This window comes from Athene noctua, chromosome Z, assembly GCF_965140245.1.
Source record: "Athene noctua chromosome Z, bAthNoc1.hap1.1, whole genome shotgun sequence".
Taxonomy (NCBI): domain Eukaryota; kingdom Metazoa; phylum Chordata; class Aves; order Strigiformes; family Strigidae; genus Athene; species Athene noctua.
Window position 1 is genome coordinate 12009477 of NC_134077.1, and position 13435 is coordinate 12022911.

The 13435-nt window shown below is 62.4% G+C and overlaps 2 protein-coding genes across 2 annotated transcripts; one reads left to right on the plus strand and one right to left on the minus strand.

Moving 5' to 3' along the window:
* Positions 1 to 1007: 1007 nt before the first annotated feature.
* LOC141973202 (killer cell lectin-like receptor subfamily G member 1) lies at positions 1008 to 4081 on the minus strand. Its single transcript, XM_074931495.1, has 6 exons — positions 4033 to 4081; positions 3495 to 3605; positions 2902 to 2982; positions 2092 to 2240; positions 1724 to 1827; positions 1008 to 1203 (listed from the first exon to the last, which is right to left on the minus strand). The coding sequence occupies exons 1-6, from the start codon at positions 4079 to 4081 to the stop codon at positions 1008 to 1010; spliced, it is 690 nt and encodes a 229-aa protein (XP_074787596.1).
* Positions 4082 to 4928: 847 nt separating this feature from the next.
* On the plus strand, positions 4929 to 8105 carry LOC141973203 (uncharacterized). The gene is made up of 8 exons (XM_074931496.1): positions 4929 to 5607; positions 5715 to 5789; positions 5906 to 5983; positions 6942 to 6995; positions 7075 to 7110; positions 7198 to 7242; positions 7435 to 7578; positions 7672 to 8105. Exons 1-8 carry the CDS (start codon positions 4929 to 4931, stop codon positions 8007 to 8009), a joined length of 1449 nt encoding a protein of 482 aa, XP_074787597.1. The 3' UTR covers positions 8010 to 8105.
* Positions 8106 to 13435: the final 5330 nt, after the last annotated feature.

Consider the following 13435-nt stretch of genomic DNA (forward strand, 5'->3'; position numbering starts at 1 on the left):
GCCCTGCTCCACCACAGTCAGGTGGCATGCTGTGGCCAAAACCACGTGGGATGGAGACACATATTCTTGTGCAGAAAAGCAGAAGTATTTGTTTTCTTTGCAAGAAGTGGTTTTATTTCTGAAGCCACTCTTGCTTTCAGGGGGTGGGAGGTGAATGACCTCCATCCCAGGCAGCATGGTCTATATCTGCCTCTCCAGGCTCTGAGGAGCCTTGGCAGCCCATGTCTACTGGCCACAGTGGGGCCATGCTGCCCCATGCATCACCTTCCCCATCCCAGCCCCTGCCCGGGAGAAAGGATACAGTGACTGCGGGGGCTTGGTCCTCTACATGTGCCAGGAGGGACTCCCAGGGATGTCCATGCTGGAGCTGCATGCTGCTGGAACAACCCCAGTGATCTATATCAAAACCTTAACAGCCCCCAGGACCAAACTCCTCCAAGCCAAGCCCCAGCGGGCCTTTCAGGCTCTCACATGTCACTCAGCCTCAAAGCAAAGTGAGGACATTTGCTGTGACCTTCTCAGAGGCAGGCACCAGGAGATAAGTTGCTGCCCAGCTGGAGCCCTCCGTGGGACCTGGGAGGCCAAGGGTCACCTCTCAGCTGCGTTTCCTGAGAAGCACCCGGGAAGCCACCATGATCAGAAAGCCCAGAGCTTTCAGGGGATCTGCTCCAGCCTGCACAGGAGCTGCTCCACACTGCCACAAGGCCATGAGGATGTAATGTTGGCTCCTGACCATTCCCCTCAGTGCCACGGCAGCTACCATTGCCCACTGGGCAGCGATGTGACTGAGTCAGTGAGCTGAAGGATACACCTCCACCCCACCACCCTCATCCCTCAAAGCCAGCCACAGCATCCAAGTGCCAGAGTTTATTGGCAAAGTGCAGAGATCCAGGGATGTAAGGAGGTCTGAGTGAAGAGGCAGCAGTGGCCAGGGATGGGCAATCCCCTGTGTGCTGGGATTGGGTGGGGAACAGGATGGTGGGACAGGCTGGAGGTCCCCAAGGTCATCAGGACCCCACACAGGTGTAGGTGGTGTTTCCCCAGAGGAAGGTAGGAGGCGAGGACCGAAGCCACTGCAGGGTGGCTGCACGCTGCTTGCAGATCCAGCCGAGGGCTTCCCCACACAGACCGCCTGACAGCCCCAAGCCTGACACCCTGCCGCAGGCCAGGAAGGATCTGGTGGTGTGCTGGATTGGGAAGAACCTGGAGGGAGAGAGCAGTCTGAGATGGGATGGGCAGGAGGGCCTGAGGTCATGCCCTTAGCATCTCCCGCAGCCAGGGACTGGAGGCTGCAAAGAGATGCTGTGAGGCAAAGCTCACCCTCCCCATGGAGCACTCTTCCCAGAAACCCTCCTCACAATTAGGACACGTGCTTTTACCGCCACCTCCGCCCCTACCCTGCGTGTTTGACATGCAGCCCCCACCCAGCATCCACAGGTTCCTCCTGGCAGGGCTCTGCACCAAGGAAAGCCTGGGAACCTGCTTTTGGGGGAACCCCTCACAGCCTCTCACCCAGGCAGGGTGTGGGCACCAGAGTCAGGCCCCTGCAATCTTCCCTTCCCCAGAATGCCTCAGTGCAGCCCTGGGAAGATGAGAGGTGTCCAAAATGTGGAGCACGTGCCCGTATGCCAGTGGGCTGCCTGTCCCCCCCACGCCATCACCTCCCCAAGCCCTGATGCTGGACCCTCAGCAGCCCTGGCTGGGGACAAGCTGACAGCCTCACCTCTTTAGTGTGGTGCCATCCAGCCACTTCCAGTCAGACCTGGAGCCATCCCGCTTCAGCCCAACGTGGAAGACTTCCATGTTGACTGTGCGCACCAGGAAAGCCTAGCACAGGAGAGGACACGCATGAGCTCTCTGGGGGAACACCCAGCCCCAGCCGCACAGTTAGTGATGGGGGCTGTGCAGTACAGGCACAGCATCATCGGCTCCCTGCCTGGAGGCTTGGCTGGGCTTTGGGCGTGTGGGCCAGAGCCAGTGAGCTGAGACAATGCTGGTGATGGCTGGGTGACTGCTGAGGGACCTTGTGGTGGTCACCAACTCAGCCCAATGCCCATGGGGAGTTGGACAGGCCAGGCTGGGTGCACTCACCAGGGTGGTGTTGGCTTGGATGGTGACCAGCTGTGCCCCTCTGGAGCAGCAGTCCTCTCTGCTCTGCTCCCACGTCTTTTTGGCAGAGGAGAAGTAGTAGCACTGCCCCGCATCCCAGAGCCAGCCGGCCGGGCAGAACTGGCATTGCCCTGCACACCAGAAATTCAGCCTGTGGGAGCAGCAAGGGCAGGGCAGCTGGCAGGGGCTACCCCCAGCCCAAGGGACAGGAGGGTGACAAGGAGCAGCTAGGGTACCAACCAACCCAGCGTACTCTTATGCCTGCCCTGCAGAGAGGACACTCCACTTCTCCTTACTGTGGAGCCCAGCTCCCACATCTCAGTCCCAGCTCCCCAGAAGGAGACCCAGGAGAGGTGGGCTGGATACACAAAGGTGCTGTCATCGGACAGGTTGGTCAGGGATGGGAGCTCCAGGATTCAGGGTGTGATACAAACATAATTTTCAAAGCCCTGGGAATGCAGTCAAGATTTCAGATTCACCAGAGACCGGCTGAAAGAGCACCTGATGCCATCCAGCACACAGAAGCTCATGGCAACCGTGAGCCTGGTGCTGGTGGTGTGCCCACGTGATGCTGAGCCACACTGGGGTCATCTCTCCCAAATGAGCACCAGCAGCCTAGCCTGTTCAGCAGCTCTGAGGCAGCTCTTCTTGCCATGACCCAGGGGACAGGCAGCAAGGGTGAAGGAAGACTTGGGAAGAGACATGTTCTGGAGTAGGGACAGATCCTGCCTCTTGAAAGGAGCAGTCAGGCCCTCTCCAAACCTCACCCAAGAGCCTGCCAGGCTCTCCTACCTCCCACTGTCTGTTGCTGACAGCTGGAGCTCTCCTCCATACTCCAGGGACCACAGGTGCAGCTTGCTTGTTGCCCTAAATCTACAGAAGAAAAGCACAGGAGTGTCCCCACCAACCCCAGGCTCCTGCTTCCAGCAGCACCAATGTCCTCTCCCATGAGACAAACCCACAGCTGCAGCTGAGGGCATCCCACCCTTTAGATGACCTGCCAGCCAAGCCCACCAAGGCCCTTGTGGCTTTTGCTGTGCTTGGGAGCCCATCACACAACAGGTTTTTGGGGAGAGATCTTCTGTCTTCTGGTTTCATTGTCACTGTTCTCCCTCCTGTCTTTATTTTGTTGCCATGTGATGGAACGGGATGCCCCACACCGTCCCCCAGCCCACACTGTCTCTGTGCCTTCCTCTCTCACCCAGGCAGGTGAGGACTTGCATCACCAATTTTCCCCCTTGCCCCAGAACCCGCAACACCCTTGACCCCAAGCAGGAGGGCCCAGCTTCATGGGCAAATTGCAGCTCTGTCTTTTGGTACATGGACCCCATGGCACCAACCCTGACCCCAAGACCCCATCCAGAGAGGTCCCAGCAGGTACTCACAGTGGAAGCTCAAGCCAACAAGGATGATTTGTGCCAGGAGGAGCAGCAGGGAGAGGAGAGCCAGGCTGAGGGCTGCCCAGCACCAGGGCAGCCGCACTGGCTGCTGAGGAGCTGAGAAAAGGAGTTAACCTGGGCCCTGGGGACTTGGTGGGAGCAGTGGAGACCCCCCCAGCCAGGAAAGCTCTGTGAACCCCAGGCTGGGTCTCAGGAGACAGTGGGGGATCCCAGAAAAAGTGAGGGAGAGCCCATGTGCAGCACCTTGACCCTCCAAGAAGATAGCACTTGGCACAGGGTGGGGAGAGCAGAGCGGGGGCACCTGTGTGCGCTGTGGCACTGGGGTGCAGTGAGCATCCCCTGTCCTTGAGCCCCTCCTGCCCCTTGCCCTGAGAGCAGGCAGTCTGCAATGGGGCTGGAGAGGAGATGTTTGGGAGAGGATACTCGAAAGGAGGGACCAGCGGGGAGATCAAGAGGCTGTAGGAGGGCAGGGGACCCACCAGGAGAGCTGGGGTGCTAGTGGCAGGGAGCAGCGCACCATTACCTGGTGTGGGGGGCAAGCGAAGATCGGCGTATGTGACACCCTCTTCCATCCTTCCCTCCGTCTCTTGCTCTGCACCCCACGAGGGAAGTGGCAACCCCCTCCCAGCCCCCTTCGGTAGCCGGGTGTGACACGAAATGGAAAGTGTCACTTCCTGAGAGGTCCCCAGAGGCACCACCTGGGCCACAACTCTGGGGGTTCACGGTGCTGCCAGCAACCAGGGCAAGGGGGAACCCCAGCAAAGCTGACACCTGGGCTTTCCTGGCATGAGGGAACCCCGCACCCCTGGCATCAGGGCAGCGAGCAGTGGGGATGACTGGTAGCTCAGACATAAGGCCAAAGCTGGGCCGGGCAGAGGTGCCGAGGCTGCTTTCCCTGCTCTGACCCCTCAGTGCTCAGCAAATCTGTCTTAGGGACTGTGCAGGGGACCTGTGCATCCTTGGGGAACAGGTCACGGGGCCCTGTCTGCATCCCCAGCCTCCACGCTCTCAGCGCAGCAAGGCCACAGGGTGTTGGCTCAGATGTGGTTCCTGCCGACTTTTTTCAATGGGGCTGCAGCTGCATCTCAGCCCTGGACAGCGGGGAGCTGGGGTGCTCCTTCCCCTCCCCGAGCCTCGAGGGCTGGCGTGATGGCCAACCCATCTGTGGTGGGGGGCAGAGACCCCCACACCCGCCAGGGGTGGTGCTGCCCCGGGTTCCCAGCCGCACCGCGCACCCCTGCCCCTACAGCCGGGCAGGGCAGGCAGGGCAGGCAGGGCAGGCAGGGCAGGCAGACAGGGCGGGGATGCCTGTAGACACACAACGACCCCCTCCGCCGCGCTCGCGGGTGATGGGCTTGGGAGCGGGGGGCACGGCGCGGCCAGGACTACGTTTCCCAGCAGCTCCTCCCGGGGCTGCACATGCTCGCTGCGGCTCCCGGAGACTCCCGGCAGCTCCCGGCGCGGCGCCCGGTGCGGCGCAGGGACGCTCGGTGCGGCCCCGGTGCAGCTCCCGGTGCTGATCCCTGCGACTCCCGGTGCAGCTCCCGGTGCCGGCCCTCGGCGCGGCTCCCGGTGCGGCTCCCGGTGCAGCTCCCGGAGCAACTCCCGGCGCACCTCCCGGTGCAGCTCCCGGCGCGGCAGAGTCCCGGTGCGCCCTCGGGAGCGCACGGCCGAGCCTCGGGGCTGAGCCCTGCCCATCCCGGCCTCGCCACCGGCCCGGGGCCGCGCTTTCCCCCGGCACCCACCCTCGGCCCCGGCAGCATGCCCCGCGGGAGAGCCTGGACGCAGGCGGAGGTCAGCAGCCTCCTGGCGCTGGTGGGAGGCTCAGGGGAGGCCGCACTGCTCATGGCCTCCACGTCGCGACCCAACGAGGCGCTGTGGCGGGAGATCTCCCAGGGGCTGGCAGCGGCCGGCTACGGGCGCAGCGTGGCCCAGTGCCGCTCCAAGTGGAAGGCGCTCAAGCAGGCTTTCCACTCGGAGCGGGAGACGCGCCGGAGAGCAGGACACCACTCTCCCCGCCTGCCCCCGCACTACCGAGCCATGAAGAGCATCTGGAAGGCGGCCGGGCGGCCCGTCTTTGGCGAGCGGAGGATGCCAGGTGGGTGCCGGGGACGGGCAGGACATGGCTGGATATGGCATGCTGGGAGAGCACTGGCGCTGCATGGCCACCCCGGGTGTGTTGATGATCTCTTTCTCTTCCTCTAGACCTGGTGAAGCTGCCCCCTAGGAGACGCAGGTCAGCCCTTGCCACCCGCTCTCCATCCTCACCAGAGCCACCAGGTACCCATGGGCTCAGGCAGGCGGAGCAGGGCTTGTCCTGGCTGTGGGATGGCAGGCACCCCTCGTCTCCCAGTTACTGAAGCTCTTATCTGCACCCCCTCACCCTCTTTCTGCAGACCATGATGGTGGCGAGGATGCCCTGGGCACAGTGCTGTCCCCGCTGCTGCAGTGTGCGAAGGACGAGCCAGAGAGCCGTAAGTACCGGTCTGCCCCGCTGCACCGGGCTGCACGGCCACGGCTCCAGCCCAAGCCCATGCCAGCATGATGGGAACGGGGAGCGTAGAGGGTCGGGGGGCCCATCACGAGTGCCTCAGCAGGGATGCTCACCAGTGGGGGTGTTGGGACTTCTCTCTCCAGAGGCTTTGGCTCCAAACCAGCCCCAGAGCATGCAGGGATGGGAATGGCTGGGACGGGTCAGGAGGGGTTCCCCAGCTCTGACCCACTCTGAGGGCATGGTGAAGCTGCTGGTTGCCCCATGGCAGGTTGCGGGGCTCAAGGTCTCTAAGGGACGGTGGCCCTGATCTGGCCCAGGGGTCTCTCGTGGCTGTGCGGCACTGCAGGGCATGTGACTCCCCTTCCTTCAGCAGGTCCTGGTCCCCCTTTCCCCAGTAACCCCGAAAGGCTTTGGATGAGTTAGGACTGGGTGTGAGGGCCAGAGGTGCCTGCAGCTCCCCTGCCCCACAGCCCACCCAGGGGCAGATCCTGTGCCCCCCTCACTGTGCTCACTCCCGGGGGTTTGGTGCGGAGGTGGTACAGAATACTGTTCCTGGATCTTATTTGCATGGGTGCCCCGGCCAGCATCCCGCACTGGGTAATTACCTTCTGTCTCACTAAATTCCCCCTGCAGTTTCAAGTGGATGTGGGATTCTCCTTCACTTCCAGTCCTAATCTGTTGTGTAGCGCTGCTGCGTGCTGCTACGCCGCTGCTGCCTTCCAGCCCAGAGGTGGCTGCATTGCAGTGGTGGGTGAGTGACTCCTGCTTTTGTATCTAGCTTGTGAAACGCTTTGGGGCCCTGCAGGGCGCTGTGGAGCTGTGGCTAGGGCATGTCGGGCTGCGGGGCTGGCCGGGGCAAGCTGGGCAGACCCCAGGCTGGTGGTGATCCCCTGGCAGGTCCTGTCAGCAGCGCATCTCTCCTCTCTGTTCTCTCCCAGCAGCCGGTGGGGACCACGTCGCTGAAGTGCTGCCCGCTCCCCCCACTATGCCACGTAAGGCTTTCCTTGCCCCACTCAGCCCAGTAAACCCCCTTGGCCCTGCAAGCAGGGTCTGATATGGTTCTCATTGCAGATGCTGGTCGCTGCTTCCCATCCCTTCCCCTCCTGGGTGAGTACCATACCCAGGCCACTGTGCTCGTGCACCCTGGTTCAGGAGGTAGCTGCAGCTCATGGACTGTGTCTGTTCTCTTTCCAGGGTCTCACACTGCTCTGAAGCACGAAAGAGCCGAACAAAAAGCTGGTAAGTGTCTGTGGCTTTGAGCAAGTCCCCCTGCTCCAGGAGACAGCTCTGATCTGTCGGCCAGTGGGGACAGAGGGCAGGGCCTCCCACAGGCAGTGAGTGGCTCAGCGGTGAGTTCAGGCTGAGCACAGGGGCTTGGGTGGCTCCAGCACTATGGTTGCTTCCTTCCTCCATGCCAAACCATCATGACAGGTTTTCCTGGTGAGTCGTCTCCAGGGATGGGAAGAGGAAACCGAGTGCTGTCAGTGGCTGCCGCAGGCCTGGACTCCCCTGGGACGGCTGCCATGAGCGAGCAGCCAGCAGCGGGTGAAGAGGCATCAGACACGAGCCTGCACGGTGGGTCCTCCCTGCAGCATCCTGACAGCCTCACAGTGGGCCCGCGGAAATGTGGTGAGGGTTTGCTGCCACTGACCCCCCCTCTCACTGCAGGCTCCGGCGTGGCAGGCTTGCTCCAGAGCGTCCAGCAGCTGCTGGTGCAGATCCTGCAGACGTCACGGCAGCAGCAGGCACTGCTGGAGAGCCTGGCCAGCGACACCATCTCCCACCTCCATCTCCTCTCCCACAGCCTGGTGCAGGTGGGCGAGACCCTGCACCAGCTCCTGCTCCGGCCACAGACCCACCTTGACCCCCTCGGCCACTACATCCCCCACATGCCTCTTTTCGAGGATGATCCTGGGTTACCCTGCTCCCCGGACAGTTCCCACACCTCCCGGGATCACAAAGAGGAGCCTCGGGTGTCCCCTGCCGCCAGCTGCACCCCTCCATGAGTGCCACCATCCCCGGCCCCCGGGGCAACGCCATTGCTACGCAGTCACGGCACAAATCTTTATAGCAGAGGCCCAGATATTTTGGAAGTTTATAGAAGAGAGACATTTTAATAAAATTAAAAATAGCTTTTGTACCAGCTATGACAATCGACCGATTCCTTCCCCCTCTCCGGGGGATGTTCCCCTTCTCACTTTCGAGATGAGCAGAAGGGGAACTCGGCTATTTACAGCCTCCCAAGAAACTCCCAGGCCACACGCCATGGGGCAGATGGTGCTGCTCTGCCCCTGCCTGCTCCCCAACAGCTTCCAGCCGCGCCTGGGGCAGGCAGGACACCAGCCTGGAGAAGGTGCTGCCAGGCCATGCAGGGGAGCAGGGATGCTGGTGGACTGGGGAAGGCTGGGAGCTCAGACAAGTCACAGGCTGCATCCTTCTGCAAAAGAAGGGGCTGGAGTGGGCGATGCAGGGCAGCACTGGACCTGGGGAGGCAGCACATGATGCAGCCATGGTCCCTTGGTCACCAGGTCTTTGGCTGGCCACTTCCAGCAGGCAAGCTGGGCCTGTCTCAGCTGGTGCTGTGGATGACTTGAAGCATCCTGCAGTGACCCCCCTCCTGCTCCAGGCCTCAGGACATGGATCATGGCAAAGCGGTCACTGGCTCTTGCCCGGACTCCCACTGCTTCCACCAGGATGCCCACATCCTCCATGGAGTTGGTGTGGATGTGCCAGCTGCCTTCAGAATCTCTTGGCCACATAGAGATAGAGGATGTAGCCGGTGATGCTGGCGTAGGGGAGGTATATGTCAGTCCTGCCTCACCACGTGCCACTCACTGGAGGGCTGGCAGGTGACCTGCCACTTCTCCCCAGAGGAGAGGGACCCCATGTAGAGGGCAGTCAATGCCAGGTCAACCCCAGCCAGGAAGGTGGGCAAGCAGTTCCTGTTGAAACAGTTGTCATCCATCTTGAGGATGTCATGGGGCCGGCACTGCTCAGATCCCGTGCATGACCTTCAGGGTGAGGTTGCAGTACATGTCCCTGCAGCTCCCCAACAAGACGTGCCTGAATTCCTGCCCTTCCCGCTGCACACCCCAGACCACTGCTGCCTCAGATGTCTGTCCCACCAGAAACACTGTCTGCCAGGGGCTTGCCAAGGCACCCCACATCCTCCAGATGCACATGCCAGCCAGCTGGAACATCCCATGTGTGGCCAAGCCATGGAGAGTGGCCAGGGGCATGGCCAACAGGGGCCACCAGCAAGTGGCCATGCTACAGCACCAGCGAGCTGCAGTGTCACAGCCCAGCTGGCATCTGGCGGGGGAGAAGCGTGGGTGAGCAGTGCTGGGAAAGCCCGTGACCTCTCCCGGCACCGTCCCTCGTCCCACACCAGTTGTGCACCGCGCCTCAGAGAGAAGGGCCGTGCTGTGGAGGCACGCTGGCCCCGGGATGCAGCGGGCAGGGAGCTGGGGCCGTGGGGGCTGCCGGGAGCAGGGCCAGCCCTGGTGGGGATGGTGCTCCCACGGCCGCACACAAACCATCCTCTGTGCTCCCGGGCAGCGAGCAGAAAGCAGCTGGCTGCTGGCCAGCAGCTCTGGCCCCCAAGCCTTACAGCGGCCTGCAAACAGCTCTGCCCTGACTTTCCCCCTCGGGGACCAGTCTGGGTCGGCAAAGGCAGAAGGGTGGGATCTCCCTTCCTGAGCCCTGCTGCTCCCAACCAGTGAGGCTGCAATGGAGGGGGGGCACCTTTGGGCAGTGGTGGCCCATGCTCCCCACTGCTGTGCTCCCCGTCACCCCACTGAGGTCCCCGCCACCCTGCCTTCCTCCCTGCCGCCCTGCCGTGCTCCCCGCCAGAGGCTGCAGCCTCCTTCCTCCAGCCCTGGGACACCATGGCACCCATTCCCTGAGTTACGGGGGTGCTGGGGCAGCAGGGCAGGCTGTTACCCCAAACAGAGAGCGGGCAGCTCCCTGGAACGAGGTGAAGTGCAACGAGGGGGTGCCCTGGGAGGGGGCTGGCTGCAGAGGAGGGTGGGGGTCACATCAGGGCCTGCAGTGGGGGGCTCTGGGGGTTGCAGATTGGGGTGCATGGGGTGGCATTGGACGTGCAGTGGGGAGACAGCGGTGTGAAGAGCCGGGAAGCAGGGAGGTTTATATCCTGCATGTGAGGGGTGCAGGGGGGGTGCAGGGAGGTGGTGGGGTGCAGTAGGGGTGCTGTGGGGGTGCAGGGTGTCGGGGGGTGCAGGGTACTGGGGTTGCAGTGGGGGTGCAGCGTGGTGGTGGGTTGCAGGGTGGTGGGAGGATGCAGTGGGGGTGCAGAGTGGTGGTGGGGTGCAGGGTGTCAGGTGTATGCAGTGGGGGTGCAGGGTGTCGGGGCGTGCAGGGTGGTGGTGGGTGCAGTGGGGGTGCAGGGGGGTGCAGTGGGGGTGCAGGGTGTCGGGGGGTGCAGGGTGGTGGTGGGTGCAGGGTGGTGCAGGGGGGTGCAGTGGGGGTGCAGGGTGTCGGGGGGTGCAGGGTGGTGGTGGGTGCAGGGTGGTGCAGGGGGGTGCAGTGGGGGTGCAGGGTGTCGGGGGGTGCAGGGTGGTGGTGGGTGCAGGGTGGTGCAGGGAGGGTGCAGTGGGGGTGCAGGGTGTCGGGGGGTGCAGGGTGGTGGTGGGTGCAGTGGGGATGCAGGGGGGGTGCAGTGGGGGTGCAGGGTGTCGGGGGGTGCAGGGTGGCGGGGGGATGCAGTCGGGGTGCAGTGGGGGTGCAGGGTGGTGCGGGGGTGCAGGGTGTCGGGGGAGATGCGCTGCCAACGCATGCCGCGGGGCGCTAGCCAGGCCGCTAGAGTGACAGTTCCGCAGCCAATAGGAGACCACGGAGGAGAGACAGGGGCGTGGTCATATCAAAGCCCGCCTGGCTGTCAGGGGCGGGGCCGGGGAGCGGCTCTCTACCCAATCGCAGAGGCTGCGGCGGAGCAGGGGCGGGGCGGCCAATCAACCAGACGGCGGGGAGAGGCGGGGCGAGGGCGGGGGGTCGTCTTCGTGACGTCAGGAGAGGGGGATCCCCCCCGAGGGGCGGTCCCCGGGGCTCCCGCGGGTGCAGTGCCCGCGCCGGGGCACGGCCACCCCTCGCACTGCCCCCCGAGAGGGCCGCCTCCGCAGTGCAAAGGGGGTGACCCCCCGATCCCCGGGATCTGCTCCCCCCCCTCCCGGTGCTGGGTGCGCGGGGCGTGCTGCTGTGCTGCCGTGGGGTGTCCTGCCAGGGGCACGCTGTGGCACTCGCACTGCACATGCTGCTCTCTTCCCTGCCCGCGCAGCACGTCTTGGGGTGCCCCCTGCCCCCCCAACTGGGACACAGGGGGGTACCAGAGGGGCAGTGGGGCAGGGCTGAACCCCAGCCCCTTCCCAGCGAGCCCCCAGCCATGGGGTGCAGGCACCGGGCGGTTTCAGCAAGTAGAACCGGGGCTGGCACCGAGGGGATGCAGGCGGGGACGGCTCTGAGGTAGCCAAAGCCACCGCCTGTTCCTGGGGCGGTCCACCTGAAACAAACTCTGTTCCTGGCGAGGTCCGTCCCACTCCGGACACAGGCAACGTGCACGGGGTTGCAGGTCTGGGGTGACAGCCTGGAGAACACGGGGCAAGCCTGGAGAGAGGAAGGCAGGCTCAGTTTGGGGCATGCGAGGCCTTCTCCAGGCTGGAAATGGGAGGTGAAAGCAGCAGCAGGTCTCCGCAGGATTTCAGTGCTGCCGTCTGGTGGCCCGGGGACTGTGGCGGTCCAGCTCTGGGCAGCCAGTTCATACCGCCCCTTCCCTCTCCGTCCCAGATAACAGCTTGAAACAGGGCAGCTGCAACATAGCAAGCAGCCCCCTGCACCCCGGCAGCCATGCGACCTCAGGGTGGCTAGAGCAGAGCCCTGCGGCAGTGGGGGCCTGGGGGAGGATTTTCCCCTGGATTTATCCTGCTCTGGAACAAGTCAAAGCTACACCATTCTCCTGATCTTCTCCTTGCATGGCCTGCTCCAGCACAGAGCATGTATGTAATGTCTGGAGGGACTGAAATAATAAAGTGGTTTTACCTGCCAGTGGAGCAGGCAGTGACTCCTTTGTCCCCGTAGTCCCACAAAGCAGAGGCACTGGTAGTGTGACCCACATGACTGCCCCAAGAGACGCTTTGGGCTGTGTCCTGTGGTTGCCTGCTCCTGCTGCTCAGTCCTGCAGCTTCCCTACTGCACCAGCCCCTTGTCTCCCCTTTCCTGTCCCAAAAGGGGGCCCCAAGCCCTGGGGTGACCTGGTGAGGGGCACACAGACGCCCTGGCTACAGCTCACCCCACAGCCCAGCTGGCCACCCTGCTAACACCCGCACCTGCAGCAAAAGCACTGGGTGTTGGCATTAGGAACAGTCCCCTGACTCTCAAGCCTTTGCAAAATCCTTCTCATTAACTCGAAATGCTGAAGGAAAGGTCTACCATGGGGTAAATCGGGGTGCAGCATGACTCCCGCCAGTGCCCCATGCACACACAGCTCCTGCCTCCTCATGCCTCTCCCTGTACACGTGGTTGCCATTTGCAACTCAGTGCTTTCCCCCAGGCTGCTGAACAGCCAGCCTGCTGCCAGAGATGGGTCTGCAGCCTCTGCCAGTGGGGTGCCCAGAGGGATGGACACCTCTGGGCATGGAGGCACCTCAGTCAGTCCTTGGGCACTTCTCTGTTGTACTTTCTTTTAAAACCATGATGCTTTTCAATGAAATGGAGTAATTTTCAGCAGCAACTCTTAACCCTTCATAGGCAGGCCAGAAGACAGTGACAAGAGCATTTGGGTTCATCGTCATGCCCTGAAGGTCTCACATGCTGCAAAGCAGCACCAGGCATCTGCCCCCACCAAAAATCACCCAGCTGGGATACAGCATGGGATGGGTTAGGCAAAACTCTAACTCCACAATGAGTGAAGGGGGAGAGGGTGTCTAAGGACAAAGAGAGGAAGCTGCTTTGAAGTGTATCAGGATGTTTATCTTGATGTCAGAAGCTGTAGTTCACTTTTTTAATGAAGTGGCTCCCCGCTTTGAAGTGGATCCTTCTTGTGCTGTGCCTGGCTATGGCTCAGGGAGATCCTGCACAGACTTCACCCTCATCAGACATTAATTTGTCTCATATGATTAGCCTGAACAAAACTCCATGTTGCAGTAGACGGGATGAGATAGAAGTGAAGCCTGAGGGATGAGAGCAGCCAAGCTGCCTGTGGACCCACTGGGCAGGGGGCAGGGTTGGGTGGGTTTCTGAAGGCAGCCTGGAACCGGAGAACACTTGGCGTCTGAGATACTGAATTTTGGTTGCAGGCAGGGTGTAGGGAGATGCTCAGTGTCTGGGAGCACGTGGTACCTCCACGCAGCAGAGACTGCATCCCAATCCTTATGGTGTACTAATGCTTACGAGGTCCCTTGAGAGGAGCTGGGTGTTGCTC

Bases quoted from the DNA above. Each gene is read 5' to 3' on its own strand.
- LOC141973203 (XM_074931496.1), top strand. From the start codon at position 4,929: ATGCTCGCTGCGGCTCCCGGAGACTCCCGGCAGCTCCCGGCGCGGCGC. The intron at 5,984-6,941 runs GTAAGTACCGGT...GTTCTCTCCCAG, and splicing joins GAAGGACGAGCCAGAGAGCC to CAGCCGGTGGGGACCACGTC. The intron at 7,111-7,197 runs GTGAGTACCATA...TTCTCTTTCCAG, and splicing joins CCCATCCCTTCCCCTCCTGG to GGTCTCACACTGCTCTGAAG.
- LOC141973202 (XM_074931495.1), bottom strand. From the start codon at position 4,081: ATGGAAGAGGGTGTCACATACGCCGATCTTCGCTTGCCCCCCACACCA. The intron at 1,828-2,091 runs GTGAGTGCACCC...CTCCTGTGCTAG, and splicing joins TCCAAGCCAACACCACCCTG to GCTTTCCTGGTGCGCACAGT. The intron at 1,204-1,723 runs GTGAGGCTGTCA...CTCTCCCTCCAG, and splicing joins GATGGCACCACACTAAAGAG to GTTCTTCCCAATCCAGCACA.